This window comes from Macrotis lagotis, chromosome 2, assembly GCF_037893015.1.
Source record: "Macrotis lagotis isolate mMagLag1 chromosome 2, bilby.v1.9.chrom.fasta, whole genome shotgun sequence".
NCBI classification, from domain to species: domain Eukaryota; kingdom Metazoa; phylum Chordata; class Mammalia; order Peramelemorphia; family Peramelidae; genus Macrotis; species Macrotis lagotis.
The window spans coordinates 114584294-114612094 of NC_133659.1; the positions used below are offsets into that span (position 1 = coordinate 114584294).

General features: G+C 35.1%; 1 protein-coding gene across 1 annotated transcript; it reads right to left on the reverse strand.

Annotated features, from left to right (window-relative positions):
- Positions 1-1440: 1440 nt before the first annotated feature.
- Positions 1441-27757, reverse strand: NSL1 (NSL1 component of MIS12 kinetochore complex). Its single transcript, XM_074222625.1, has 6 exons — positions 27512-27757; positions 25514-25595; positions 21737-21867; positions 17123-17177; positions 3670-3737; positions 1441-2487 (listed from the first exon to the last, which is right to left on the reverse strand). Exons 1-6 carry the CDS (start codon positions 27740-27742, stop codon positions 2209-2211), a joined length of 846 nt encoding a protein of 281 aa, XP_074078726.1. The 5' UTR covers positions 27743-27757; the 3' UTR covers positions 1441-2208.
- Positions 27758-27801: the final 44 nt, after the last annotated feature.

Genomic DNA, 27801 nt, shown 5'->3' on the forward strand with positions numbered 1-27801 from the left:
AGATGATTTCTAGACATCCATCCATCCATCAATTTTGAATTTGAGTTTGATATGTTCCTCAGTCATCCAATCTGAAATGCCCAATAAGCAATGGGTTACATGGGGATTAAAGTTCAGGGAGAGAAACCAGGATATTCCTAGAAAGACACTTTCCAGTGATCTAGCAATATTGGTCTTCTTGCAGCTCTTTTCAGGTTTCATTCTCATCCCTCAATTTCATGCCTTTTTATTGCTCTCCATCACCTCACGTTAACTTCTAGCTTCTTTCAAGACTCAGCTTAAATCCCACCTTCTGTAGAAGGCCTTCCTTAGTCTTCCTGGGCACCACTGGTACCTTCATTGAGATTACATTCAATTTATGCTAAGCATATGCACAACTAATACCTACCATTTCTTGTAGGGTCTTCCCTATTTAAAATGTGAACTCTTTAAGGGCAGGGATCTATCTCCAGTATTTAATATAGTACTTAATTCTTGTTGACTATTGGTGAATTCTCCTTATTCTTCTGCAGAGTGTAAGATAATTTCTCCTCAAATTCAGATTTACCCTCTAGGTCTGAAAGGGGACTTTAATCCTGTTACACAGTTCTTTTACCTTACCATTATTTTATCTTGGAGTAGGTAGGTGTCATCTGCTTTGAACCCCTCCCCCCCTTTGTCACCGTCTTCTTTATTTTTAAGCCTTTTGGGAAACACTTTGCAGATAATCTACGGTAAAATAGGAATTTCTCCTGACCTTTTACATTCTACTCTAGCATGAACTTACTCTGTACTTATTTTATAAGTACTATAGCAGGAAAACAACTGTGGTAGGATCCCTATAGCTCATCAAAACAGTTCTTACCCTCCACAACTACTGAATTTCAGATGTTCTTAACTTTTAGTTGCTAACTTCCAGATTGACTATGGACTCTATCCTTCTCAAAGGAATTCTAATTTATCCTTAAGATTAATCATTCTAAGGGTAGTTTCCATAAGTTCTACATTCTTATTTACAAATATATAGATTATAAATATAGTACAAATATACATAAAAAAATCTTTACAATTCTCCATGAAGGAAATTTGATTCTGTCAAAATCAGATATTTAGGATTAAGATGCTGTGAGTATGATTAACAATAAATGTAGATTTTTCAATCTCACAATTCGCAAAATCCCTTGAAAATGGATGATAGGGGTGGCTAGGTGGCAGAGTGGATAGAGCACCAGCCCTGGAGTCAGGAGTAACTGAGTTCAAATCCGGCCTCAGACACTTAATAATTACCTACTGTGTGGCCTTGGACAAGCCACTTAACCCCATGGCCTTGCAAAAACCTTAAAAATAATGGATGATAACAACAGTCGTTAAAAGAGAAAAAACATATAGTAATTTGCATGATTCTTAAACCATGACTAAAAATTATAATAAGGAAATAAAGAAAAGATAAGAATTGTTCACTCTCTTGGTAACCAATTTAATAACAAGATTTTAAAATCATTTGTTAAAGTATTACTCTGACACATATACATGAACTAGAGCTAAACATAAATATAAAAATCTGATGATAGTCCATAGTCAAATGCTGTTTGAAGATTAATAACTATGAAATATAAAAATATACACATAGCACAGGAAAACACTGGAGTCTTCTTTTATTTACAAGAATGCTATTTAAAAAAACATAAGTAACTTTTGAAAGTCTTACAAAAAAATTGAGCCATTAAATTAAAAAAATCCAAATTAAGTAGGAGTAACACTATTTTTCCATTTCCCCATATGGACATTAATTTGTTAAGTCAAAATTATATCTATTGTTCATCACTGATGATTTCTTTTTAGTAAATTAAAAAAATTGTTATCTTATCTTTACAAAAAGATATAATTCATGGAAGTCTAATAGTTTATCTCAACATAAAATCAAAAGTGATCACAACAACAAAAAAAGTGATAATACCTGAGAATATGAAACATTTGTAACATCATTGTTTATCAAGGGCCATCATACTACAACTAGAGCAAAACAAATTTTTCATCTTATTGCAGATGAAACGGTGAATTAAGAAATATATACATTATATCAAATTTATTGATTGATTATACAGATATTATATTTTCTTAATGCATGACTGAAGAAATTAAGTTATTTCCTATTTTACATAAAGTTCCAGCTAGGCTTAAAGCTACAGATAAAGCCCTTTTACTACTTCCAAGACAAACAAGAGCTTCTCATGAATCAAGATCAATTCTCATTTGCAGCAATGGATACTGTTTTCTCTGTGGAGAGTTTTTAGGTCTCTTTCTCTTCAGTACTATGTTAGTGGTTTTTCTGGCATTAGTCTCTGTTGGGGTGGTCTCTATTTGTGTAATTAAGCTCTCAGGTTTTATAGCGTCTTTTGTGTGACTGGCAGAGAAAACTTCTTGGTGGAGCCTCTGAAGATGTAGAATGGGCTGCATCGTTAGAACTTTGGAGAACCCATCTGCTTTCTCAATCAAAACTGGCAAGGACTTAAAAAACAAAATAATGATACTTCAAGTTAATTCTCAGTGAAAGAAAAATACAATACCCCAGATTCCACACATAGCAGACTACAGCCATTCAAGAAAAAAATAAGATGTGACCACAGTTGGTAGGCTAGATTTTTTTCAAATTACCAAGAGACTGCATCAATGCTAGCTGAGAAACTTCAGTTTATAAGCTATAAAACCCTAATAAAATGAATACTTAAAAATAAGCTTATAAAAAATCAGCTCAAGTAAAGTACTACAGTAATCTATACATTATGAATTTTTTTTTTTGGACCCAGGAGCATAATCATGAAAAGAACAAACATCAATGTCAATCTTTAAGTACTTAGTTTACTGGTAAGTCACATCTTCCAACTTCCACTGCAAAGATGGTATTCTTCAGTAATACAGGCAGGTAAAAATTTCAGTCAAGGATATGAAATTTGAAAGGTATTTCAGATAACAATCTCAAGTTAGATAGTTAGATATCGAAAAGATTTAATCCACTGCATACAAGTACCAAAAGGAAGTCATGGTTTTTCAGGCAATGTGTTTAAATCAATTAGGGATTAAAAGATTTATAACTAACTTCTGAAACTGCCATGAAGCAACAGTTAACACTCAACCAGGAAATATAAAGAACTTTTATTTTAGATAAAATAATTCCACAATACAAGCTACGACAATATTGTGAGACTTCCAAAGTTGACTGAATCAAAAACCACCACCCAGAATGACTGCTGACCATGGAAGACAAACCTTATCTGCCTGTTAAGAGGCAGGTGGTAGTACAGTGGATGGAATGCTGAGTCTGGGTCTGGAATCAGTAAGATTAGATACATAAATTTACTAGCTGTGTGACAATGGGCACATAACTCAAACTGCCTGCCTCAGTTTCCTCAACTGTAAAATAGGGATTATAATAGCCCTTACTTCCCTGGTTTTTATATAGATCAAAGGAAACAATATTTGTAAAATGCTTAGCACAGTGTATAGCATATACTATATAAACACTTATTCCCTTCTTTCCTGCTCTTGCCCTCTTAAACAAATACAGAAAAATCAAGTAAGAAAACAACTCCTGAGAATTTCTAAAACAAACTCTAAAAATATGCATCATGAATTTTCAAAGAGACCACCAAGTTGCATAACTTCCATTTAAAAGCTGCATATGAGTTTTACCTTCATTACTTCAGTAATCTGCTTGGTAACTGTTTCTCCTCTACATTTCAAATTTTCCATGTGAGATTCTGTAAAGAAATTCCAAATCCTTTATTTCTTTTCCAAAAGAAAAAACTCAGAATAAATGATCATTAAAAAATCTATTATTAACTAAATTAAAAATTAGCTTCCCAATCCTACAAAGATTTGATGCTATCATAATAAAATCAAGAGTGGCAAACACAAGTGGCACATTATAATAGCTATACAAAGATGAATCTTTAGAATATAACTACATAAAAAGGTAAAAAGGTAGGGAGTCAGTCTTATTTCATTTTTAGACAGGAGCTATCAGAATAGGCTCACATTGTGATGAAATAGCACTGTTGAAGAATAATCATATTTTAATTATGCTAAAATGAGTCAAAAATTAGTAATAATATTTAAATTTAGTCCTTTCCTTCCATATATATGCATAGACTCCTTACCCATAAGAATTAAAAATACTAAGTGGCATTTGAATTTGACATGCAAAATCACACAGAGAACAAAAATTTCTGGTTATAGTAATACTATTATTTTATTCCTTATCCTTCAGTATCTTAATTCCTGTATAATTTTGAGGCCAGGCTTCTCCCCTTACATATTCTGTCTTGGCTTGGTTACTTACTGGACCAGATGGATGATAAAGTAGATAGAGCATTGACCTTGAATTCAGGAGGACAGGAGTTCAAATCCAGCCTTAGATACTTGACTCTTACTAGCTGTGTGACCCTGGGCAACTCACTTAACCCTGAATGGCTCTGATTTATATCTGGCCACTGGATCTAGATAGCTCTGAAGGAGAAAGTGAGGCTGGTGCCTTAGCACAGCATTCCCTCACTCAAATCCAATTCACATGCTTTGACTTCCCTGATGGTGTGGTCTTCAAAAATGAAAGACATATATTATTACTAGTTCTGGACAAGTTACCCTTTTTATGCTGCAAGTTCCTCACCTAGGTGCCTTACATATAACAGGAATTATAAAACAATATTTGTTAATGGAATTATATCTATAAAGAGAAGTAGTTGCTCTAGATGAAGGTGGGGGAAATCTTAACCTTGATCCTAATAGGTTTTAAGAGTTCCACAAATTTTTGTAAAAAGCACATTCATGTTCAAGAAAAACCTGTATATGAACTAAACAATTTCTTTCACTGAAACCAGGCAAAATGTTTTATTTTCTCTTCTGGATATATACTTAAGAAGTGAAAACAACCAAAAGAGAGTGCCTTATAAATACATTTAAACTTCAAGTTGTTATTATATGTCCTTCATGCCCAAAGTGGACCAAAATGACACCACAATGCTAAGATCAATATACGGGGTGTCAATCACACCAATACAAGCTCGGAAGGCTCTACTACAACTTGGACACAAATAGTCCACAGAACCATTTGGGAGAAAGATGTCTCTAAATTTGCTCATCTCATATTTCTTTTGAACCACAATTTTGTTTTGCTCATGGAGCACAGCACTATCTTTGCTGTGGAAATGCCACGATGGACAATCTTGTGCCAGTGTCTCCCATATCTCACAATAAACACTGAAGCTCTTGGGAGAATTCTTGAATGTTACTGTATCGTTTCTTCAGACCACCATGTGCAAATGTATGTTTAGCATTTGAATGATTTGATCAGTCCATCAGAGTTGTGCTCTCTGCAGTAGAGTCTGAATGTTTAGCAGTTCAGCTCATGAAAGACCTTAAAGGGTCTGCTAGGTGGTGCAGTGAATAGAGCATCAGCCCTGGAGTCAAGAGGACCTGAATTCAAATCTGGCATCAGACACATAATAATTGCCTAGCTGTGTGACCTTGAGCAAGTCACTTAATTCTACTGCCTTAAATAAAATAATAATAATAATAATAGAAAAATTTTTTTAAAAAGGACCTTAAAGTCTGATACCTTATTTTGTCTGGGGAAAATTCAAAATCTTCTTAAAACAATTAATATGGAAGCAATTCAATTTTCTGCCCTGGCACTGGTAGATTAGCCATATTTCACAAGCATAACAATGAGGTCACATTGGATCCACTTGGATCCACTGATGGCTTGAGCTTCTTTTTCTTGGTATTAATTGTTAGGCCAAAATTAGCATAAGAGACAGTGAACCAAATCATACTTATATCTCAGTCTCAGAGCTCCAATGAGTGCACAATCATCTGTGAACAAAAAGTTGTGCACCAACTCTTGCACCATTTTAGCCTTGGTAGCATTTTCAAGGTAAACAATTTATGTCAGTACAGTAGTTGACCTTGATGCCATTTTAGTCCTTCTTAAAGGCATATGACAAGACTGATGAAAATATACTAAAAAGCATGGGAAAAAGCACATAGTCCTGCTTCACTCCATTAATGACTAAAAAAACATGAAAGCATCGTCTATCAGCCAGAACCCTAGTTTCTGCTTCTCCGGGGATAAAATGTCAAGTACATGAAGAAGGTTGGTTTACCTTTATGTTCTATGGGCTACTATTCAAAATTCTACTGTTCCATATTACCAATATCAATACAGTCATTTAAATCAATCAATGGCCACAAAGTAAATGTAAAAAAAAAAAACCCACACATGCATGTAAAAATAAGACTAAATTTCTAAAATGGGAAGAAAATTACTTTTGGACAAAAAAATTGAAATGAAAAATTGAAAGAGAAATGACTGTTTTCTGAATGAAACTGATCAAAATGACTTTTTTATTTGAGATTATGCACTAGCAATAAATTTTAAAATAAAACTACATTTCAAAACCATTAAATGTTGCATTGGAAGCATCTGCAATATCCTTTAATTCAAAAATTATTCAATTAAAATATTTAATTTAAATATGTAGGTAATTACATCAAATTCTAACAGAAAAGTCTAAAACGTGTAAATTTTTCACTAGACAGAAATTCTTATTAAGAAAACTTGAGGGGCGGCTAGGTGGTGCAGTGGATAAAGGACCGGCCCTGGAGTCAGGAGTACCTGGGTTCAAATCCGGGCTCAGACACTTAATAATTACCTAGCTGTGTGGCCTTGGGCAAGCCACTTAACCCCGTTTGCCCTGCAAAAAATCCAAAAAAAAAAAAAACCTTGAATTAAATCAATCTCTCTCTCTCTCTCTCTCTCTCTCTCTCTCTCTCTCTCTCTCTCTTTGGCAAGGCAAACTGGGTTAAGTAGGTTGCCCAAGGCCACACAGCTAGGTAATTACTCAGTTACTCCTGACTCCAGGGCCGGTGCTTTTATCCACTGCGCCACCTAGCTGCCCCTAAATCTCTTTTTAAAGATCCTAAATTAATGTTCTATTATCTTTTGATTTAAGAAGATACTGTACAACTTACCACCATAACTTGGGAATATGACCTAATTATACTCAAATATCTGGCTCATACTATGCCAGAAGATGAGAGTCTCTCAGGAGAAGAACAAGTATTTTTGGTGTTGCTATATTCTTATTTTGATGTGGTAGTGTGAGAAAGTAGAAAAAATACTTACAATGCACCTGTCTTTGCAAAAGGATCCATACAATAGGTTATGTTCCAATTAATAAAACATAGATGTTGACCAGATTAGGCTAGTTAACCTACAAGGATCCATTTAAGTCATATTTCTAAAATATAATAACATGCAATAGTATTACATTAACCATGCCTGGAATTCCCCCAATCACTTTGCAATTATTTTGTCTACAATTTCTATTTACTTATCTACATCACGTTTTCTTTCCTGCTCCCACTCCTACCACTAGCTCCTTGAAGATTTTTATCTTTCTAACCCAGCACCTGACACATAGTAAGACTAATAAAAGTTGCTAAATTTAAACTATGGGTTAAACAGACTTTTTTTTTAGGTTTTTTTTTTTTTGCAAGGCAAATGGGGTTAAGTGGCTTGCCTAGGTAATTATTAAGTGTCTGAGACTGGATTTGAACCCAAGTACTCCTGACTCCAGGGCCAGTGCTCTATCCACTGTGCCACCTAGCCGCCCCATGACAGACTTTTGTAGGGAATCAAATCACCATTTTTACTCCTCCTATAGAGAAATGAATTTTGAATGTCCAACAGCTGATTTATAAACAAATTTTTGGACCATAACACTTTGCCTGTAAATGATGTGCCAGTGAAATATATAGATCTCTAGCTCAAAGGCCATTTTTGCAAAGTCAGCCAAAAAACCAGAAGCATCATGTCCTATTATTAAGAATCAAAGTTAATTCTTTATATATCACTACACATTTCATTAAGAATCAAGAAGGATGTCTCCTCAGTAGTTTCAAAATAAAAAATGATTTAAAAGGAGTAAAATATGGAAGCAACCTTCAAAATGGTCTAAAGACCATGAAAGCTGTTTTCTTAAAATAGTTGAATAGGGAGGACTAAATACTTGCTTGCCCTTCACTATCTAAATAGTAAACTAATGCACTGTTACTTTAAAAAAGTATCTTAGTTCTTAAAAATGTGGAAGTTGAATGCTACCCCTGAGAAAATTGTTTTCCCCAGTTATTGGCTTTCCAAAACAAAGGGAAATGAAAAAGTGGAAATGAAAGATTGAGCAATTGAATTAGTTTTGCTTTCAGGACACTGAAGACCTTCAAGGAGAGGCTGACAGATGACCCACCTCCCTTGTAACACTTCAATTTTATTCTCTGATTCATTTACTAAACTAGGAAACATGAACTTCTAAGATGCTACACAAAGATATAAACTCAGCAAAAGTGCTCAACCACGAACTTCCTTTCCATTTCCAACTATACTTGATTAATATAACCAAGCAAGCATTTATTTTGGATTCATTTTAAAAGTGGTTACTAAAGCTACAAATAAGCAATAGAAAGTGGTATCCCCTACCAGTCAAAATTCCAAAAAATTACTTTAATGAGTTAGAAAAAGTTGTAAGCAAATTCATATGGAGAAATAAAAAGTCAAGAATTTCCAGGAATTTAATGAAAAAAAAAAGGGCAAAAGAAGGAGGCTTAGCCCTACCTGATCTAAAATTATATTATAAAGCATCAGTCATCAAAACTTTCTGGTATTGGCTAAGAAACAGAGTGGTGGACCCGTGGAATAGACTAGGTGCAATAGCAGGAAACAATTATAGTAATCTGCTGTTTGATAAACCCAAAGAGTCCAGCTATTGGGATAAAAACTCTCTCTTTGATAAAAACTGCTGGGAAAATTGGAAGTTAGTATGGAAGAAACTTAGATTAGACCAACACCTCACACCCTTTACCAAGATAAGATCCAAATGGATACAGGATTTAGACATTAAAAAACAATACTATAAGCAAATTAGAAGACCAAGGACTAGTTTGCCTGTCAGATCTACAGAAAGAGGAGCAGTTTATGACTAAGGAAAAGATGGAGAACATAACTAAAAACAAACTAGATGATTTCGATTACATTAAATTAAAGAGCTTTTGCACAGATAAAACCACTGTAACCAAGATCAAAAGAAATGTAGTAAACTGGGAAACAATCTTTATAACTAATGTTTCTGACAAAGGACTCATTTCTAATATATACAGAGAATTGAGTCATATTTTAAAAAAAAGCCATTCCCCAGTTGACAAATGGTCAAAAGATATGCAAAGGCAATTTACAGATGAGATCAAAGCAATCCATAATCATATGAAAAATTGCTCTAAATCATTACTTATTAGAGAAATGCAAATTAAAGCTTCTCTGAGGCACCACCTCACACCTTTCAGACTGGAATGTCCTTCAGTTGGGGAATGGCTTAGCAAACTGTGGTATACGTATGTCATAGAACACTATTGTTCTATTAAAAACCAGGAGGGATGGGAATTCAGGAAAGCCTGGAGGCATTTGCATGGACTGATGCTGAGTGAGATGAGCAGAACCAGAAAACTTCTACATAGAAGACTCTCAACATGCATATAACTAAAATGTAATTCTTCTAGAGTTTAAATGAAGAATTACCCCAGCTTAACTGCTGTAAAACCATACCTTCCTTTTATTCTCCCTCTTCTGCTTGGGAAATCCTCCCTTTTATTCTCCCTCCAGTTTGACCCTGATCAAACTTTTATTTTTTAACTTCTTTCTAATGCTAGTGAGGTGAGCACAGTGTTCAGGAGACTTGACAGACTGAAAGGAAGAAGGTCATCTGCTCTGCCATCATCCTCATTTACCTTATCATTCTCAATCCCCATCCCTCTTAGCTATTCTGAGTCTAGCTTATCTTCCTCTTCCTGTAGTGCTAATGAAAAACAGCATTAAGGTGAAGAAGAGGGAAAGAAAAGAAAGAGAAGGAAAATGAGAACCACTGTCATGATTCTTTAGTACCTCACTATCTCTTTCTGTGCCTTTACTCCTTTTTCCCCTTGTCCTCTGACTGAATCCTAACCATTTTCCTTCCCTTCTGTCCTTTTATAATTCTTATGCTATATTTCCCACCCCCAAACTAGTCATGCTGGGGTCCCTATATACTTGATGGAACTCACCACTAATAACTTGGGATTGGGGAGGCATCCACATTGAAATAAGACAAAGAATTTTATCTGGTCTGGCCAGCAGGGCATGGGTGTAGATAAGACTTGAATGATTCAAGTTAGGATTCAGAACACATCTTTCTCCTTTAAACATTATCACAAGTTACTTAGTCTGATTATACTTGGCTTTTATTTGTAAATGGAAATGCTATTTGTACTTCCCATATTGTGGAATTGGTGCCTTTATATGCCTTTGAATTCTTCATTACATTTTAGTTATATGCACGTTGAGAGTCTTCTATGTAGAAGTTTTCTACATAGAATCTTCCATATAGAATATAATTTAAAAAGGTATTTATTTAAAATTACAAATTAAAAGTATGCAAGTACACCAAAGACCTGCATGATCACTGACAGGTTCTGTTTATTCTAGAAGTAAAGAAAAAGCCCTGTGACTACAGGATACAAAGTTCAATATGGGTCACTGGGAAGGATTGATTCTTTTTCCCTGAAGCATGAATCTAAGATGTGCTATTGACTTGTCAAACCTGAAAATCAATATCCAACTATAGTGATTCACATGGAAACAAATAACACTGTCAAAACAAACCTAGATATTATCTCTAGGGATTATAAAATCCTGGGTAGGAAACATAAGACTTTCCAAGAACAGGGTGATATTTTCATCACTACTATGAACTGAGAGAAGAAACTTTAAAAGAGAAGCATGCATGAAAAGTAAAACTCTGGCTTCAAAAATGCCAAGAGAATGGGATTTAGATATCCAAACAAGAAATTCATATGCAAACCATACAAATTATGGTCTCTTGGTCAGAAATGAAGAATATTTAATGAATACCAGGGATAATATATTTGCCTTGAGATATGAAAGTCTGATGAAGAGTATTCAAAAGTCAAAATGGGAGGAAAAAGAACAAATTTCCCATATTACAACTGATAAGTCAGATAACACAAAAGATAAGACATTCAAAGAAAAAATATTAATAAAAGTATTTAGTAAATTTACAGGAGGCGCATCCAAAAAGAACACTAAAAGTATTCAGAAAGCAAAGATGAATTAAATTTCTTCCTGCAAAGAGAAGGTGCCATTGCAATTTGAACTGATATATATATATATATGACTAAGATAGCAGTAGAAGCAGTAGAGAAGGAAAAGATATAAAAATGAAACACATATGAAAATGACAAAAGTCCAAAACTTCTGGGTAAGTATCAAAAGAGAAAGAAAAGTTTGTTGCTGAAAAGATGGTTTGAAACAAAAACAAAATTAGTAGAAGAATGTTATGGAAATAATGTACATAGATCTTAGCAAAGCTTTTGTTAAAGTATCTCATTCTTGTGAAAAAGATTGGAGAAATTGTTAGTTAATAGCAAAATTAAATATATGCAAACTTGGATAGCTGAAACTAGTTGTTGAGCTGGAACAACATAAATTGTTGTAACAATATGGTCAGAGGTTTCCATTTGAGTGTCTCAGGATCTATGCTGGGTCCTTTTTTAATATTTTTTTAAGCAAAAGCTTGGATAAAAGCATACATGGTTTGCTTACCAAATTTGTGCTTTACACAAAACTCATAAGTCTATCTAACACAGTAGATGGGAGTATGGATCCAAAAGGAACTTAAAAGGCTATACTACCAGGAATAATAATGATAACAACAATAAGAATAACTAACATTAACACTTGCTATGTGCCAAGCACTTCACAATTATTAGGCTCATTTGTTCTCAAAACAACTCTGGGAGTTAAGGGAAATTATTATCCCCATTTTATAGACAAGAAAGCTGGGCAAACAGGTGTTAAGTAACTCACCCAGAGTTACACAGTTAGTGTTTGGGACCTGATTTAAACTCAGATCTACCTGACTCCAGACTCCATACTCTATCCACTGTACCACCTAACAGTTCAATAAAAGCTAATAAAATAAAATACTATCAGGATAAATATAAAGTCCTGAATACAAAATGAAGTGAGGTAGATAAACAGCAGTTTTTTTCTAAAAATATCTGTATATTTTAGTAGACTATAAAGTCAGTTAAGTCAGCAATATGATCGACAGTCAAAAAAGAGTGATGCAGACTTTAATTTATTCTCCTAGGTTCTATCTTGAAAGGTTTTCCATTCCATGTCATCATAGGAAACAGAACAGCCCAGCTCCCTCTCATGACTCCAACAAAGATATGAAAGAGTAATGGACCAAGAAGTGATTGGGGATTCAGTCCATTAGAAAGTAACCAGGGCAGGAACTACAGCTCTCATCTGACTGTAGAATGGAATCCAGGATTCAGTTCTCGAGCACAGATCAAGGGTGAGCCTACAGTTATAGCTCTGATTCTGGGGAGGGGGGGGGGGGGGAATCATGGATTCATGCCACAGTTGAATGGCCAGGACAGGGATTATGGGTTAGGAGAGTTGGGGCAGCTTGCAGTTCTCAGGGGATCACAGACTCAGCAGGATATAGGAATGTGTCTGTAGCCAGACCAAAGGCAAATAATCAGGGAAAAAGACTGCAGCCTCGGGGGAGCTTAAGGCTCTGTCACTCAGAAGTTGCAAAGCCTGATAGGACCTAGAGCCAGCAACTGTCTATTAGACTATTTAGGGGCAACTTTATAGTTGTTTTGTCCAGACCGCCCCCCAAATCTGCAAAATTTAGAGGAGAAAAGTAATCAGACCAAGTCTTTTATCAAATTACTTATGGTCTGATGAATTTTTAACAGCTCCCTGGTCTAAATCATCCCTAAGTGCCATGAATTCCAGGTCTAGAGAATGAAGTCTAAAAGAATGAATAAATAAAAAAAAGATAATTAAATTAATTACAAGAGTTATTACAGAGACAGGGATACCCAACACAAAAACACATAAAAAAGTATAATTCCAAAACAAGAAGAAAGCCTCAAAGAAAAACAGAGGCTGGCCATGAGACTAATTCTTGGGGGAAAAAAAGATTCTTTAAAAGACATCTTTTTTCTTTTTTTTAAAAAAATTTATTTATTCTTATTTTGTACAATGATTTTTTATACGTTACTAAAATATTCTTGTTTAAGAATAAACATAATACCCTCTTCCCCCAAAAAATATAGACCCGCATGAGTGATAAAGTAGAGAAAAAAATTAAAATTAATAATAATAACAACAATAATAATAGTGGGTGTGGCCAGGTGGCTCAGTAGACAGAGCACCGGCCCTGGAGCCAGGAGTACCCGAGTCCAAATTGGGTCCCAGACACCCAACAATCACCCAGCTGTGTGTCCCCAGGCAAGCCACCAACCCCACTGACCTGCATAACCCCCCCCCCAAAAGACCCAAAATACAGTATTATAAATGAGCTCTCTAGAGAAAATAGCTGGAAAAGAAATGAGAACAATGGAAGAAAGACCTTTAATAATCAACAGCTTAGTTCAAGAGGCATAAATTCTTACCTAAGTAACAGACACCCTGACAATTAGAATGAATCAAACAAAAATTAACGACTCTTTGAGATAATCAAGAAATATTAAAGTTGCAAGATAAAAAAAAGAAAATATAAGATATTTGATCTGTGTAGAACGCATCAAGGAGATATAATTTAAGAATCATTTTTCTAACTAAAAAGCATCATTAAAAAAAAGTCCTGAATATCATACTTCATGAAAAAAATTAAAGATGTGCTGTAATAATTAATGGAGACAATTTCTGAGAAAATTGGTTAGATAAATATGAACTAAATGAGAGAAACCAGAGAATAGTATTATAACACCATAAAAGCAAAAAAAAAAAAAGTTGAAAGACCTACAAACTATAATCAATGCAAAGATCAACTATAATTTTAGAAGTGATTATAAAGAATGACACTTACTTCCTGACAGAAAAGTGAGGAACTAAATATGATGCATGAAACAGGTATTTTTAATACAGCCAATATGAACATTTGTTTTGCCTGACTATGTACATTTATACAAGACTTTTATTTTCCTTTCCAGATTTTTTTCAAATGAGGAAAAAAGGTGAGAGAAAAGAAAAATTAATTTTTGGTCATTTAAAAGAAATAAATTACAAAAAAAATAAAGAAATTATGAGAAAAAAACTTCCACAGGGAAAGTACAAGCATTGAAAGAATCTATTCAGTTACCCAAAATGAAGACACCTAGGAACATAATAGCCAAAATCCAGAGCTTTCAGGTCAATAAAAAAATTCTGTAAGTGTACAAGTATGATGAATAATCACAGTCAAGATCACATAAGATTTAGCAACTACCATTCACTAAATAGGAGCTGGGAGCTTAGAAAACTATATTCCAAAAGACAAAGGTTTACAATAAAGAATAACTTACTCAGCAAAACTAATTACAATCCTACAGGGGGCAAAAAAAAAATCAAAACTTTAATGAAAAAATTATGACTTTTTAAGCATTCCTGATGGGTAGAAACTCTGAAATATCTCAATAAAACCAACAAATAAAAAAAACAGATACTTTAAAATATATAAAATGACCATTTATAAAATGCTACTATGATAAGTACACAGCAACCTTTTGAATACAACTACAAAATAATCTCTTACAAAAATAAAGTCAGATCTAAATGCCCACAGAAGGCCCATGAGTTGGAGTTTGTGGACTGTGAGTTGATTTAGTCATTCTATAAATTATAATCCTACTTAATTTACTTATCAAGTGCCATACCAATCAAACTACCAGAGAATTACTTTATAGAACTCATAAAAAAAAATCATCTTGGAGGAACAAAAGGTCAAGAATTTCAAGGGAAATAATGAAAAAAAGTTCCTAGCAGTTCCAGATCTCAAATTACAATACAAAGCAGAAATCATCAAAATGATCTGGCACCAGTTAAAAATTAAAGGTCAACTAATAGTCCATTTTAAGTATACAGCATACATAAGGAAATGAAACTTGTGGCCTAGGATTCAATAAACCCAAATTTCACCTACTGAGGACCTGACTATTGGGTAAAAACCCCTGGGGAACTGGAAAACATCTGGCAGAAACTGGATTCAGACCAACACCTCATACCATATATCAAGAGAAGCTCCAAATGGATACATAAAGGCTACATCATAAACAAATTAGAGGGAAATTTTTTTTGTATTATATGTACCTTTGTTCATAACCCAAACAAAAAGTAGAGACTATATCAGAAGGTAAAATAAACAATTTTAATTACATGAAATTTAAAAAGTTGTATACAAACAAAATTAATGCATCTAAATTAGAAAGGAAACAATTGGGGGGGAAAATCCGCAAAACCAATTTCTTTGGTAAAGGTCTCTCTTTCCCAGATTTACAAGGAAATGATTCAAATTTATAAGAATATGAGCCATTCTCCAATAAAGAAGTGGTCAAAAAGGTTTCAGGTTTTTCTGAAAGAAATCCAAGCTATCAACAATGATAAGAAAAATGCCCTTGAATCATTAATACAGAAATATAAATAAAAGCCACTCTGAGGTTCTCATACTCATCAAATGGGTAAAGATGACATAAAAGGAAAATGTGAAGTGGGCTGCAGAAAAACTAGCCTGTGCTATTTCAAATTGGTCTAACTATTCTGGAAAGCAATCGGGAACTAAGCCCCAAAAGTCCCTAAACTGGGCATATTCTTTGACCAAGCTATATCATTACTACGTTTATACTTCAGAGATAACAGAGAAAGGAAAAGTACATATGTTCAAAACTTAATAGAATCTCTTTGTAGTGAGAAGAAATGGAAATTAAAGAGATGCCCATCAAGTGAAGACTGGTTAAATAAATTATGATTTGAAAATATCATGTAATACTTATACATAAGAAATAACAAAAGTGATAGTTTCAGAGAAACATGGGAAGACTTACTTATGTCAAGTGATGCAAAGTGAAGGGAGTAGAACCGAAAAAAAATTGATATAATGTTTTAAAGATAATTTAAGAGCTTTATTTATTGCAGTGATTAACCATCACTTCAGAGAACCTGGGATGAAAAATGCTACCCATCTCTTGACAGATTCCAGACACAAAATGAGATATCTATTTTGGGCCAGACATAGGAATTTGTTTTCTTTTACTATGCATATTTGCTAACAAAATTTTTCTTTCCTTTCTTCTTTTTTCAATGGGGATTTGGGGGTGAGAAAATATTAATTGAGAAAAAATAAAATTTAATTGAATTTTTTAAAAAATAAGTTGTTTTGGGGCAGCTAGGTGGCCCAGTGGATAGAGCACCAGCCCTGGAGTCAGGAGGACCTGAGTTCAAATTCAGCCTCAGACACCTAGCTATGGGACCTTGGGCAAGTCACTTAACCCCATTGCCTTGCAAAAATAAAAAAAAAAAAAGCTGTTTACTATTAACAGGGTTACTTTCAAGTGCTCTCAATTGAAAAGCTCGCAGTTTTCATATTTAAGACATACATCATATATAAGAATTTACTTACATGAGAAACTAGAGAACTACAAGAGAACTAATCAAGATTCTCATAATAGCAGTCATCATTTATATAACACTTTAAAATATGAAAAACTCTTTTACAAATACTATCTCATTTTTATCCATGCAGCCAACCTAGGAGGTAGGTACTTTAATTAACCTCATTTTTACAAATAAGGGAACTGAGGCAAAGAGTGGCTAAATGACTGGTTGGGTCACAAATGTAATAAGTGTCTAAGGCCACATTTGAACTCAAGATTTTCTGACTCCATGTCTAGAGTTTTATCCACTGCATCAACTGGCTACTTTCAAAAATATGATCTATCTTACTAAAAGGTGTTTGCCTTCTATAAAGTCTCAGGTTATCAATGGCTGCAAATAAAATCTGCCTGTCTCACCAGAAAAACTTAGCTTTCAAGGTATCTTCTCCCCTAAAGAATTCTATTCTCTTCCATTTTAGCTAGAGATTTCTGTAAAATCAAATTGACTGAGAGGTAAAGATACTCTTGTTGCTCACCCATTAGGATAAAAACTATAAATCAAAACAATCCTGAATCAATGATTCATTTTTAATGCAACTAAATGTGAACTCACCTTGTTTGGCATCAAGTTTTATCTCCTCTGGATGTACAACAGGTCGGTAGTGCTTCTAAACATAAAATAAAAATTGATGAAAAAATGACTCAATTTTATCTAGAAGTTTAAAAAAATAAAAAATTTTCAGGGAAGCCTGGAGGGATTTGCATGAACTGATGCTGAACAAGATGAGCAGAACCAGAAAAATATTGTACACCCTAACAGCAACATGGGGGAGATGATCAATCTTGATGGACTTGCTCATTCCATCAGTGCAACAATCAGGGACAATTTGGGGCTGTCTGCAATGGAGAATGCCATCTGTATCCAGAGAAAGAACTATGGAGTTTGAACAAAGACCAAGGACTATTACCTTTAACTAAAAAAAAAGCTGATATCTTATTGTCTGATCTTGCCATCTCTTATACTTTTTATGTTTCTTCCTTAAGGATATGATTTCTCTCTCATCACATTCAATTGGGCTCAATATATACCATGGAAACAATGTAAAGACTGGCAAACTGCCTTCTGTGGGGGGTGGGGGGGAGGGAAGCAAGATTAGGGGAAAAATTGTAAAACTCAAATAAAATCTTTAAAATGAAAAAATAAAAAAATATAAAAATGAAAATTAGTTTCCTTTTGTCATTGTAAGCAATACCACTCCGAGTTATTCAACTAAGTAAATTCTGCCTTTCAGTGTTGCCACCTACTGTTCATATTAAGGAGCAGTACCACAGATAATGATTTCCAGAAAAGGCAATCTAGCAAGTAAGCAAACATATACCGCAAAGACTTAGCATTTATTACAGCTATTCTTTAACTTATGATCAGGTTTAAGAGAAACAGTAGCATGGAATTTGGAACATATTGTTGTGGCACAGACAATGTTACAAATGGTAACTGAGCTTCCAATAAAGACCACAAAAACCTACTTTAAACATGGAGAAGTATAACCTATGCTCTAGCTATTATCTATCATCCAATTTTGGAGGTAGAGGAAAGGAGTAGAAAGTAAGGAGGGGAAAGAAAAGTAGGAAGGATAGGAAGGAGAAAAAGGAGTTCTTTCCCTTTTCCCAGTAAAATTATGAAATAGTAAAAATGTACCTTCTACAATATCCTATTTCTTTTCTTTTGCATCTCTCTCCTACTTTTTTTTCGGTTTTTGCAAGGCAATGGGGTTAAGTGGCTTGCCCAAGGCCAACACAGCTAAGGTAATTATTAAGTGTCTGAGGCTGGATTTGAACTCAGGTATACCTGACTCCAGGTCCAGTGCTCTATCCACTAGATAAGACTTTTATAATGCCCTAATACTACCCTAAGATTCTTTTTCTTTAGGATTTTGCAAGGCAAATGCAGTTAAGTGGCTTGCCCAAGGCCACACAGCTAAGGTAATTATTAAGTGGCTGAGACTGCATTTGAACCCAGGTACTCCTGACTCCAGGGCCAGTGTTTTATCCACTGTGCCACCTAGCCAACCCCTACCCTAAGATTCTTAAAACAGCATCCTACTCAAGTTTGCCAACCCCACAAATTTCCCATGTGCTGAACTTTCTCAACACCACAGTAGATGATCTCAAGTAGGTATCAGGAAAAAACCATGATTGAAAAAATTCACAGTAATATAAAAATATAACCCTATCTCTCAATCAGAGATTTCTGAATATTTTAAAGAATGGAATTTCAAATAATGTAAAAAAAAGTGAAATAGGAGAATATTCAGTCACAGTTTCTTCTTTTCCTCTACCTCAAGTTCACAGATGTCTAAAAGCTGCAATTTTTTTTTCAAATAGCTCCTAAGGCAATTACATAGGGAAAGAGATCAGGAAAAGTGTGATCTAGTTTTAAGTATGAGCAATTTGTAAGCCAAGAACTACCTCTAAACTACTTTTTAAAGAAGACAGAAGTTATATATGCATACTTATATAAACATATATCCAAATACCTCTCTATACATATTTAGACAGATAAAAGTTGCTCCCTGATCACACCCAAAAAACCCTTTAAAACAGATTCTAAGTATGTTTCAGTATGTTCACAGATATAGAAAAGGCAAAATTAAAAAGGTACAACAAGGGAGACAACTTCTAAATCTAGTATATCTTAAATATCTTAAATATTCTTATATATCAAGATTAGGCCCTAAAACAAGAGAAGTTCAAAGATCCATTTAATTATCTCTCCTTCAGATCTACTTTGGTTAAGTTCCACAGAAGACCCTTAAGGTCTTAAGCCTCACTAAAAATTAATCCAATCATTTATATAAAAATATATGTTTATGTTGTTGGTAGGAGGGGAAGAAACTAAAATAAAAATTTTAGGCAAAATTTTACTTGAATCTCTCCTTCCTCTTAAATGGAGAAAATCTGGATCATGAATTTTTTTTTTAGCATTACTAAAGGTTTCAGATAAATTGTTCATATGCACTCCAATTCAAAAGGGTTTGAGAGGGAAGGATCTTGAAGCTCAGCTTCAAGCAACTTCTGGGGATCTGTACCCCATTACTCCTTCCTGTCTTTTACTCGGTAAAGATTGGTCCCAAGGGTGCAGGCCCCTTTCCCCCCACACACACACACTCTGGCATATCCTGAGCATCAAACTGGAATGGGGCTGGGCTGGAGCCTAGGGGGTCAGGCAGGAATTGTGAAGTAGCTAAAGGGAAGGGCTATGTGGCTTGTGAGTCATCTGGTTCCTTGCTGCTCAGGAGATTAGGAGGGAGAAGGGGGACTTGACAATCCTATGTATTTCCCCCAATCCTGGGCTGGCCTTACTTGGACTGTGATTTTTGCCTTTGGAATGCATGTTTTGCAAGGATGTTTCTTCCCCAGCCCCCCAGCCCTCCTTTCATTCCCCCCTCCCCCCTAGGAGCTGGTTATATTTTCCCTCCGTTCACAATCTACTCTGAACACATTTTGTTGTTTTCTTTTTTAAACTGTTTGGCTCTTACATTCTGAGGCTTCTAGACCCTCAGTCATACAGTTTTGCTGATTCTCATTCATGTTCACCTGCCTTCATTCACCCTGCTCATCCTCCCCAAATCATCACAAGGAGGTCTAGTTTACTAAAAAGTGACATTTTTGGGGAGGTGGTCCCCAGGGGAGCTACTTCCATCAGTTTACTCCTTTGGAAATCTTCAAGTTGGGAGGGTTAAGGGAAGGAGGTCCGGCCGAAGTGGGGGAAGGGGTGGTCCCAGGCTGTCATGAGGCCCCCTCACTCTGGTTTCCTATTTTGCAGTTACTTGAATAAAAATAAATTCCTTTTAAAAAAAAATTGTTCATCTACGACTACCCAAAATTCACTTACTTTACATCCCTACAATTAATCCTTTAAAAAAGACCCATGTAATAAAAGAATTGTCAAAACTTAAATATCTAAAATTTGAATATAAAATAAAAGGATATTTCTGTCTCAAGAATAGAGGCCAGTGAACTATGGTCCAAGGATCAAAGCTGACCTATGGCCCATTAGCTATGAATGATTTTTACATTTAAAAAGTAAAATTTAAAAATAGTTTAAAATACAAAAAAAATTCTTAGCTTGCAGGCTTTACAAAAACAGGCAGTAGATCAAATTTGTTTCTACACCCAGATATTACCAACTTCTGTTCTAGAAGATAGAAGTATTTTCAGAAGAAAACAGTAATTTCTTTGCTTTATGAGCATTCTTCCTTTTTCGAATTTAGAAATTAGTACATGCTCTTGGTCTCCTTAGTCAAGAAGTGGACAATATTTTTGTTACAGTAGAGATCAAAGAAATTTACTGTGTGGATGGTTCAAAAAGCTTGGAGATAGAAAAGAGTAAGATCTTGGAACATAATGCTAAAGGGGAAGGAGTGAACTAAGGCCATCTAATCCCACCTTTATTTTTGTAGCTAAGGAAAAGTGAGACTCAACTCAGGGAGTTTAAATGACTTGCCCAAGATCATACTGGTGGTGGAATTTGAAGCCAGGTCTTCTGATTCTAGAGCTAGAATTCTTTCCTCTTTCCCACAGGTCTCTCCCTTCACCTAGATAGGAGATTTGGAAAGATGAAAAACTTAAGGACTTCTTGCTCTGATACCTTCCTACAAAAGGAACTAATGGAAAGTATCCTTTGTTGAAAGATTATATACTGAGCAATATATATTTTTATTTTCTAAATCAATGAAGTGTTTGAAGATTATTAAAATTCAATAAGCATCAGGGCAGCCTTTTTCCCCTTTTGGAAAACATGTTCCACAACTGTTCTAAATGGAATCTTTTCAGTAGAGCTGGGTCTCACTTTGAGATCCGTACTGGTACAATATTTAAGCCCATGAAATAAACATAACAGTCTACAGGTACATAAATACTACCCAATGTCAACTAAATCAAACATTATTTCAAATCAGATATTTTTATGCCCTAAAAGAATAAATCTGTCTAGCAGTACCAATTACAAATGACAAAGAAATGAGAAAATAGTTAATAGTGAATTCTCTTTGATCCTCTTCCAAATTCTTAGAATTGTAAAGTCACTTTTAGACTCCAGACCTTCAATCTTTACTTCAATACTACCTCAATTCAACATACAGCATTCCTAATAGCAGTAGAATTCATTCTAATAAGAAATTCCATAAGCTCATATCTTAAATATTTATAGAAATAGTCCATTTACCAAAATTTCATGTTGTGACTTCATGGTTTTGATGACACATTTAGCAATCTTTCTGGGATACTGCTTACGTTTTGTAGCTGTATCTACTATAACTTCATCAAATTGATCTTCAAGAATTTTGATCTTGGGATCTAAATTCAAAAAAAAAAAGAAATAATTAAAAACAAGACAGATTATGCCTAAAATATGTTTCTGAGCATAATACTTATACTCTATAGGAAACTATTAAATACTTATGCTTTTAAAAAAAGGTAGCATGTTTCTGGAAAAAACACAAAATAATTTCTGAATGAGGAAAATTAATTAACTTAAATATAAACCATTTAGTAAAGATAATACCAGCACTGGAAGTCCATGCAATTTCCCAAATTCAATCCAACTAGGTAGTGTAAGTGAATGTCTCTTTAGCTAAATTAAACAAGTCAGTTCTCAAAATGGTTATGTTTTAGATAGAGTTACACAAAAAAATGGGTCAGGTCAATTCCAGCAATATTTATAGCATTAAGGTAGACTTGTCTAATCTAAGCCTCAGTTTTCTCCTCTGTATTTTGGTAGAACAAAGATTTCATTCATGTATCTGGTTCCTACACTGGTACAGATCACAAATCTTCTGTGATTTATCCTGTACAATTTTTGTCAACATTTCTCCTAAATCTTACCCAATGCAGTTAGAGGCATTTCTCTCTTTGGTATTTTTGGTGGATATTTAAAAGGTACCAATATACTAGTTGAACTTTCCAAACACTTCTCCCTCTCCACATGTCTGACCCATCTTTTTGGGTCTTATATGTTCTCTACAATTTCTGGGTCATTCCTTGTATACCAGTCATTGTTGGTAATATAGTACAGTTCTTTATGATAATTCTAATATATTTGACCGTAAAGCACTCTATGGTTCAGTCACATAATAACACTGGTAGAATATTAGTATTAAAGAGATGGATTTTTGTAGCAGTGAGTAGTTTGGGATCATTGAAAATACACACAATTTCTAAAATGCAATCTAACCATATTTCTCTTTTCTAATTATTTCTGGATCCATATAATAAGATTTATCCCAGACTGCCTGTTTTGTCTCATGTTACAGTCTGGTCAAAATACATTCTTCATTCAGTTTTCCTACCTTTGGTTTTAAGATCAATTCCTTTAACTATGGATTCTAATGAGCAGGTTATGTGGCAATTAATATAAGAAGCATCTGAAAACTCTTAAGCTACAAAATGAAGGCAAAACTTGCTGGAGCTATTTCATAGGTTAATTATAAGTAAAGCACTTTATAAACTGCAAACATGCTATATAAACATAAGCTATCATTACCAATGATATTAAAATATATAAATGCTTTAAACCTAACTAATAAAAATACTTAACTTGAAATTTCCTTAAAATGAAAACTTCATTAAAATTTTAATTTGCTCAAATTAAAATTACAAAACAAAGAAATTATCTCATTAGCCTAAAAGAAAATACTGGAATACTTTTTGATTAATTGCCATAAAAGTATCCGAGACAAAACAGGTATTGGGGTAGGGGGATGGCTTCTTGGCACCATCTATTGGCCAAACTGCAAAACTGCAAAATACCATTTAATCTGAGCCTGTTATTTATGAATGAAAAAGCATTTAAGTGGTTACTATATATCAAGCAGTGTGCTTAGCACTGAAGATAAACAAGATGTTCAAGAAACACATGCCCTAATTGGGAAAGATAACATCTGTAACAGCTCAACCGCAGGTTGGAAGGCAAGAGACAGCCGTGCTTAGGATTTTTGAGTATTTCAGAAGGCAACTGTGAGGGGAATAGAGATAAAAGTGGCAGGGTGAATATTAAGCAGGATAGATGATAGGCCTAAATCCTCCTCTTGGATTCTTCCTCTTCTCTGGGTATTTCTGATATGATTTGTTTCTTGGCTCTCTTTCTACTTGTCAGTCATCTTTTGCTGAAATTTTATCCAGATCATGACTAACAAAGGGCACACCTTAAGGTTCTGACCCAGTCCACTTTTCTTGTTCTCTCTTACCTTATCAGATCCCATGGGTTTAAATGCCATATCTCTTCAGATGACTCCCAGATCTGCTTATACTTAGCCTTGGTCTCCCCCTCCTGAGCTATAATCTGATCACAAACTGCTGACTTACATCCTGAATTAAACTTTCAAGCTCAATTATTTTCAAAATAGAATTCATTATATCTCCCATAAGCCAATCAACAGAATTAGTTCCCTAATTTTATTGAAAGTACCATTAACTTTCCAGTCACTCAAGTTTACAATTTCACTGTCATCCTTTCTTCCTCACTCCATACATTCAATCAGTTACCAAATAGTTCTATCATTACATCTTTATCTCTTTACTCAGACAGCCATCTCTCTTTAATCTCTAGACTACTGAAAATAGGCTTCTAATCAATCTCTCTCACATCTTTTCCTACTCTATCTAATCTATCATCTCCATACTCACCAAAGTGATTTTCCTAAAGTCTAAGTCTCACCATGTCATTCTCTAGGATTAAATATATGCTCCTCTGGCATTTGAAGCCCTTCCTTTAATAATTCCCTTCCACACACTCTGTAATCCAGTCAGACCAAATACTTGAAGCTCCTTGTACAGAAAACTCTAGTACTCATTTCTGTACTTTTGTAGACCCACATTCTCTTCAACTTCACCTGTCAGAATACCCTCAAAGACTCAGTTCTAATGCCAACTTCTGTTGGGGGTCTTTTCTTCTTTCCATGCCTGCTACTAGTTTTCTCTATAGGACAGAACTTTGGGATAAATCCACAATTAAGGGAGGGGTATGCATGATGATCCAGCAAAGGGGGCTTGATAGAAAGAGAATCAAGAAAGATCAACATCATAAAAACTCAAGAGGAAAGAACATTCAGGAGACAGTAGTTAACAAGTGTCAGACACTATAGAGGACAAGAGGAATGAGAAAAGACCACCAGATAACTGTGAGGTATTATTAGAAGACAGAATCTTTTGGGGTAAAGTGAGTTACTCTTCTACTCATGAGTAAGAATTTTCTACTCCCTTTAGAGATAGTGAGTGAAGTAAACAGAAGACAAGGAAGAGGCTTTAATGGTTTAGGAAGTACACAGAACTTCCTAAGACTATTCCCTTTATGTACTAAAAAAAAAAAAACCCAGTACATTTAAAGTTATCCTATAGAAAAAAAGTCAAAACAAACTCTCCACACTCTATAAACACTGGGAAGTTTCACTGAAACATCACCTACTTTCTCAACCCTTTGACATAGCCACACTGATTAGACTTCAGTAGTATCTTGGGCAAGAGTTTAAGTCATTTTTCAAGTTTTCTTCAATAAAGTGAAGGTCACTGGACAGGCTAGTACTCCAGGACTCATTTCCTCCATGTTTTGCTGTGTGATGTTGAGCATTTCAGGTGGCTTCTCAGCCTCCAGCTCATGAAATTTGGATAATTCTACCAATTCTGTCTACTTCACAGAGCACTCAAAGGATCAAATGAGATAAAGCACACAAAAGAGCTTTGTGAAGATTAACCAAATGATAATTATAAGGTGTCAGTCCAAGATATTTGCTTTATTTAGTGATTATTATTATTTTTTATTGTTTAAATTTCTCTAAATTAAGTGTAGGTAGAAAACCAAAAATAGAGATGACATGGCAACATTAATGTTCAAAATAAAAATTCAAAATTAATTTTAATTTAATGAAATTTGAAACTGAATGAAATTTAATTTAATGAATGACCATCTTTTATGCAAATAAACTATAAAGGATTTATAATTACATACCTACAGGAAGTCCTTGATCTGAAGTTTCCTGCCAAGCCTCCCCATTGAAACTAACATTCTCTTGCACAGCAGTTATAAAATTCTGTAACAAATTAAGAACAGTTAAAATAACAAAAACTGAAAATGCTTGATTAAAGCAGCATCCACAACATGCTTCAGATTTAGTCCATCTAGCAGGGAGACCAGTCAGATCTGAAGTGGAAGGCAAGGACTCAAGTTTAAATCTTACTCCAACCACACACCTTTGTGGTATTGACTAAGTCACCGGACCCCCCCACCCACCCCGATTCAGTTTACCCATAAGTAAAACAAGGATCCTAATACTTGTACTACTTATCTAATGGAATTGTTCTATGCAAAATGCCAAGTCATCCTGGAAGCATTAAAACAATGCTTATTATGTACATAATTATGTCCATGTTTTGGACATAAAGTGATATTATACTATGGATATATTTTTTTCTTTTAAAATAAAACTGGAATCCATTTCAATAGTTGAAATTATAATTAGTCAAGTAACAAGCATTTATTAAGTAGCATGTGTCAGGCACTGTGATAAAGGCTGGGGATACAAAGAAAGGCAAAAATATTATCCTTGTCCTTGGGGAGCTCACATTCTGATGTGACAAAATATAAATAATTATGTCTGTGTATGACATCTATAGAGCAGAGGAAAAGCAAGCTCAAAGAGAAAGCAGACAATCATCAGGTAATTCTATGAGCTTTTACATATAACTTTATACATTTAAAAGTAAATAAGTCCAAACCATAGTGCACCTCAGTCAGAAAAGGTTAAATGAAAACCAAAATTCTTTGAGTCTCAAAAGCATAGGTATTACAATATTATGATCTGATGATTGAGACAAGGCAATCTACTTTGAGACTGCATCAATATAAACTAGTATTCAGCGTGGCATGGTGGCAAGATTATTAGATTTTTGGTCAGAGATGTGAGTTTGAACCCAATCAGGCATTGAGAAGCTGTGGCGTGTTGGGCAACTAAGTAATCTCTCTGGATCTCAGTTGCTCCACTATCAAATGAGGGTATGAGACTAGATGATCGCTAAGTTCCATGCAGTTCTAAATCAGTAGTACTCTGATTACATCTATAAATTAACTTATTTTCTATCCCAAATCTCTAAAGTAGCAGATCATAGGATCGTATATTTGTGAGTCATCTGTCTGTCATCAAAGACTACACATACATATTGACTGTGAACATAAATGGGTTTCATGCATCACATTAATGTTTTTTCCACCAGTGCAATTAGTATCATTAGTCTATATTATACTAGGCAGTTTAAAATGCAGTTAAGTCTCCTATTAACTTATACTATTTTGTAATAAGATATTTCCTTGTGTATTTTGTATATATCAATTATTTTTCAAAGACTTTTGTTTTTCAATCCAATAATTCTATTTTGAATTACATTTAAAAATATAAATAAGAATGATAAACTGAGGCGCTAATTTTTGGGGAGGATGCAAGCATTGAAAAATAATTCACTCCAGTCATTCCTCAAATAAATTCCAGGGGCTTAACATAATAAAACAGGAAGAAGGGGGCTCAGAAGTCAAGTCTACCATAGCAACAAGGAAGCTGGGGCGGCTAGGTGGCGCAGTGGATAGAGCACCGGCCTCGGAGTCAGGAGTCCCTGGGTTCAAATCCGGCCTCAGGCACTTAATAATGACCTAGCCGCAAGCCACTTAACCCCAAAAATCTAAAAAAAAAAAACAAAAACAAGGAAGCTCAAAAGAAAGAAGGTTTTGGGGTGGCTGGGATGGAGCACGGGCCCTGGAGACGGGAGGACTCTTACTAATGACCTAGCCGTGTGGCCTTGGACAAGCCACTTCACCCCATTGCCTTCAAAAAAACTAAAAAAATGAGAAAAAGAAAAGAAGTTTCTTGACAAAGAGTTAATGGCCACGGGCGCGGCGGGGGAAGGTGACGGCCCGGGGGTCCGGCGGGAGTCCCAGCCGCCCGGCGGCGGCCCGTACCCAGTGCGCGTCCCTCAGCGCCGGCTCCCGGCTGTCCTCGGGCAGCAGGTCCCCCAGCTCCCGGATGAAGCGGCCGCACGACCTCAGCACTTCGGCCACGGCTTTCTGCGACGCGCAGCGCACGCGGAAATCCCGCGGGGCCGCCGCTCGCTTCTCCTCCTCCTCCTCCTCTTCCTCCTCTTCCTCCTCTTCCTCCTCCCGCTCCCGCGGGCGCTCCGCGTTCCCCGCCATTTTCCCCAAGTTCGAAATCGGCGGCCGAGCGCTTCCGGAAGCGGAAGGGCGGGGCTATG

Excerpts from the sequence above, each read along its gene's own strand:
- NSL1 (XM_074222625.1), bottom strand. The coding sequence starts at position 27,742 with ATGGCGGGGAACGCGGAGCGCCCGCGGGAGCGGGAGGAGGAAGAGGAG. Across the intron at positions 21,868-25,513 it reads AGATCAAGGACTTCCTGTAG|ATCCCAAGATCAAAATTCTT; the intron begins GTATGTAATTAT and ends TTTTGAATTTAG. Across the intron at positions 2,488-3,669 it reads AGATTACTGAAGTAATGAAG|TCCTTGCCAGTTTTGATTGA; the intron begins GTAAAACTCATA and ends TTGTTTTTTAAG.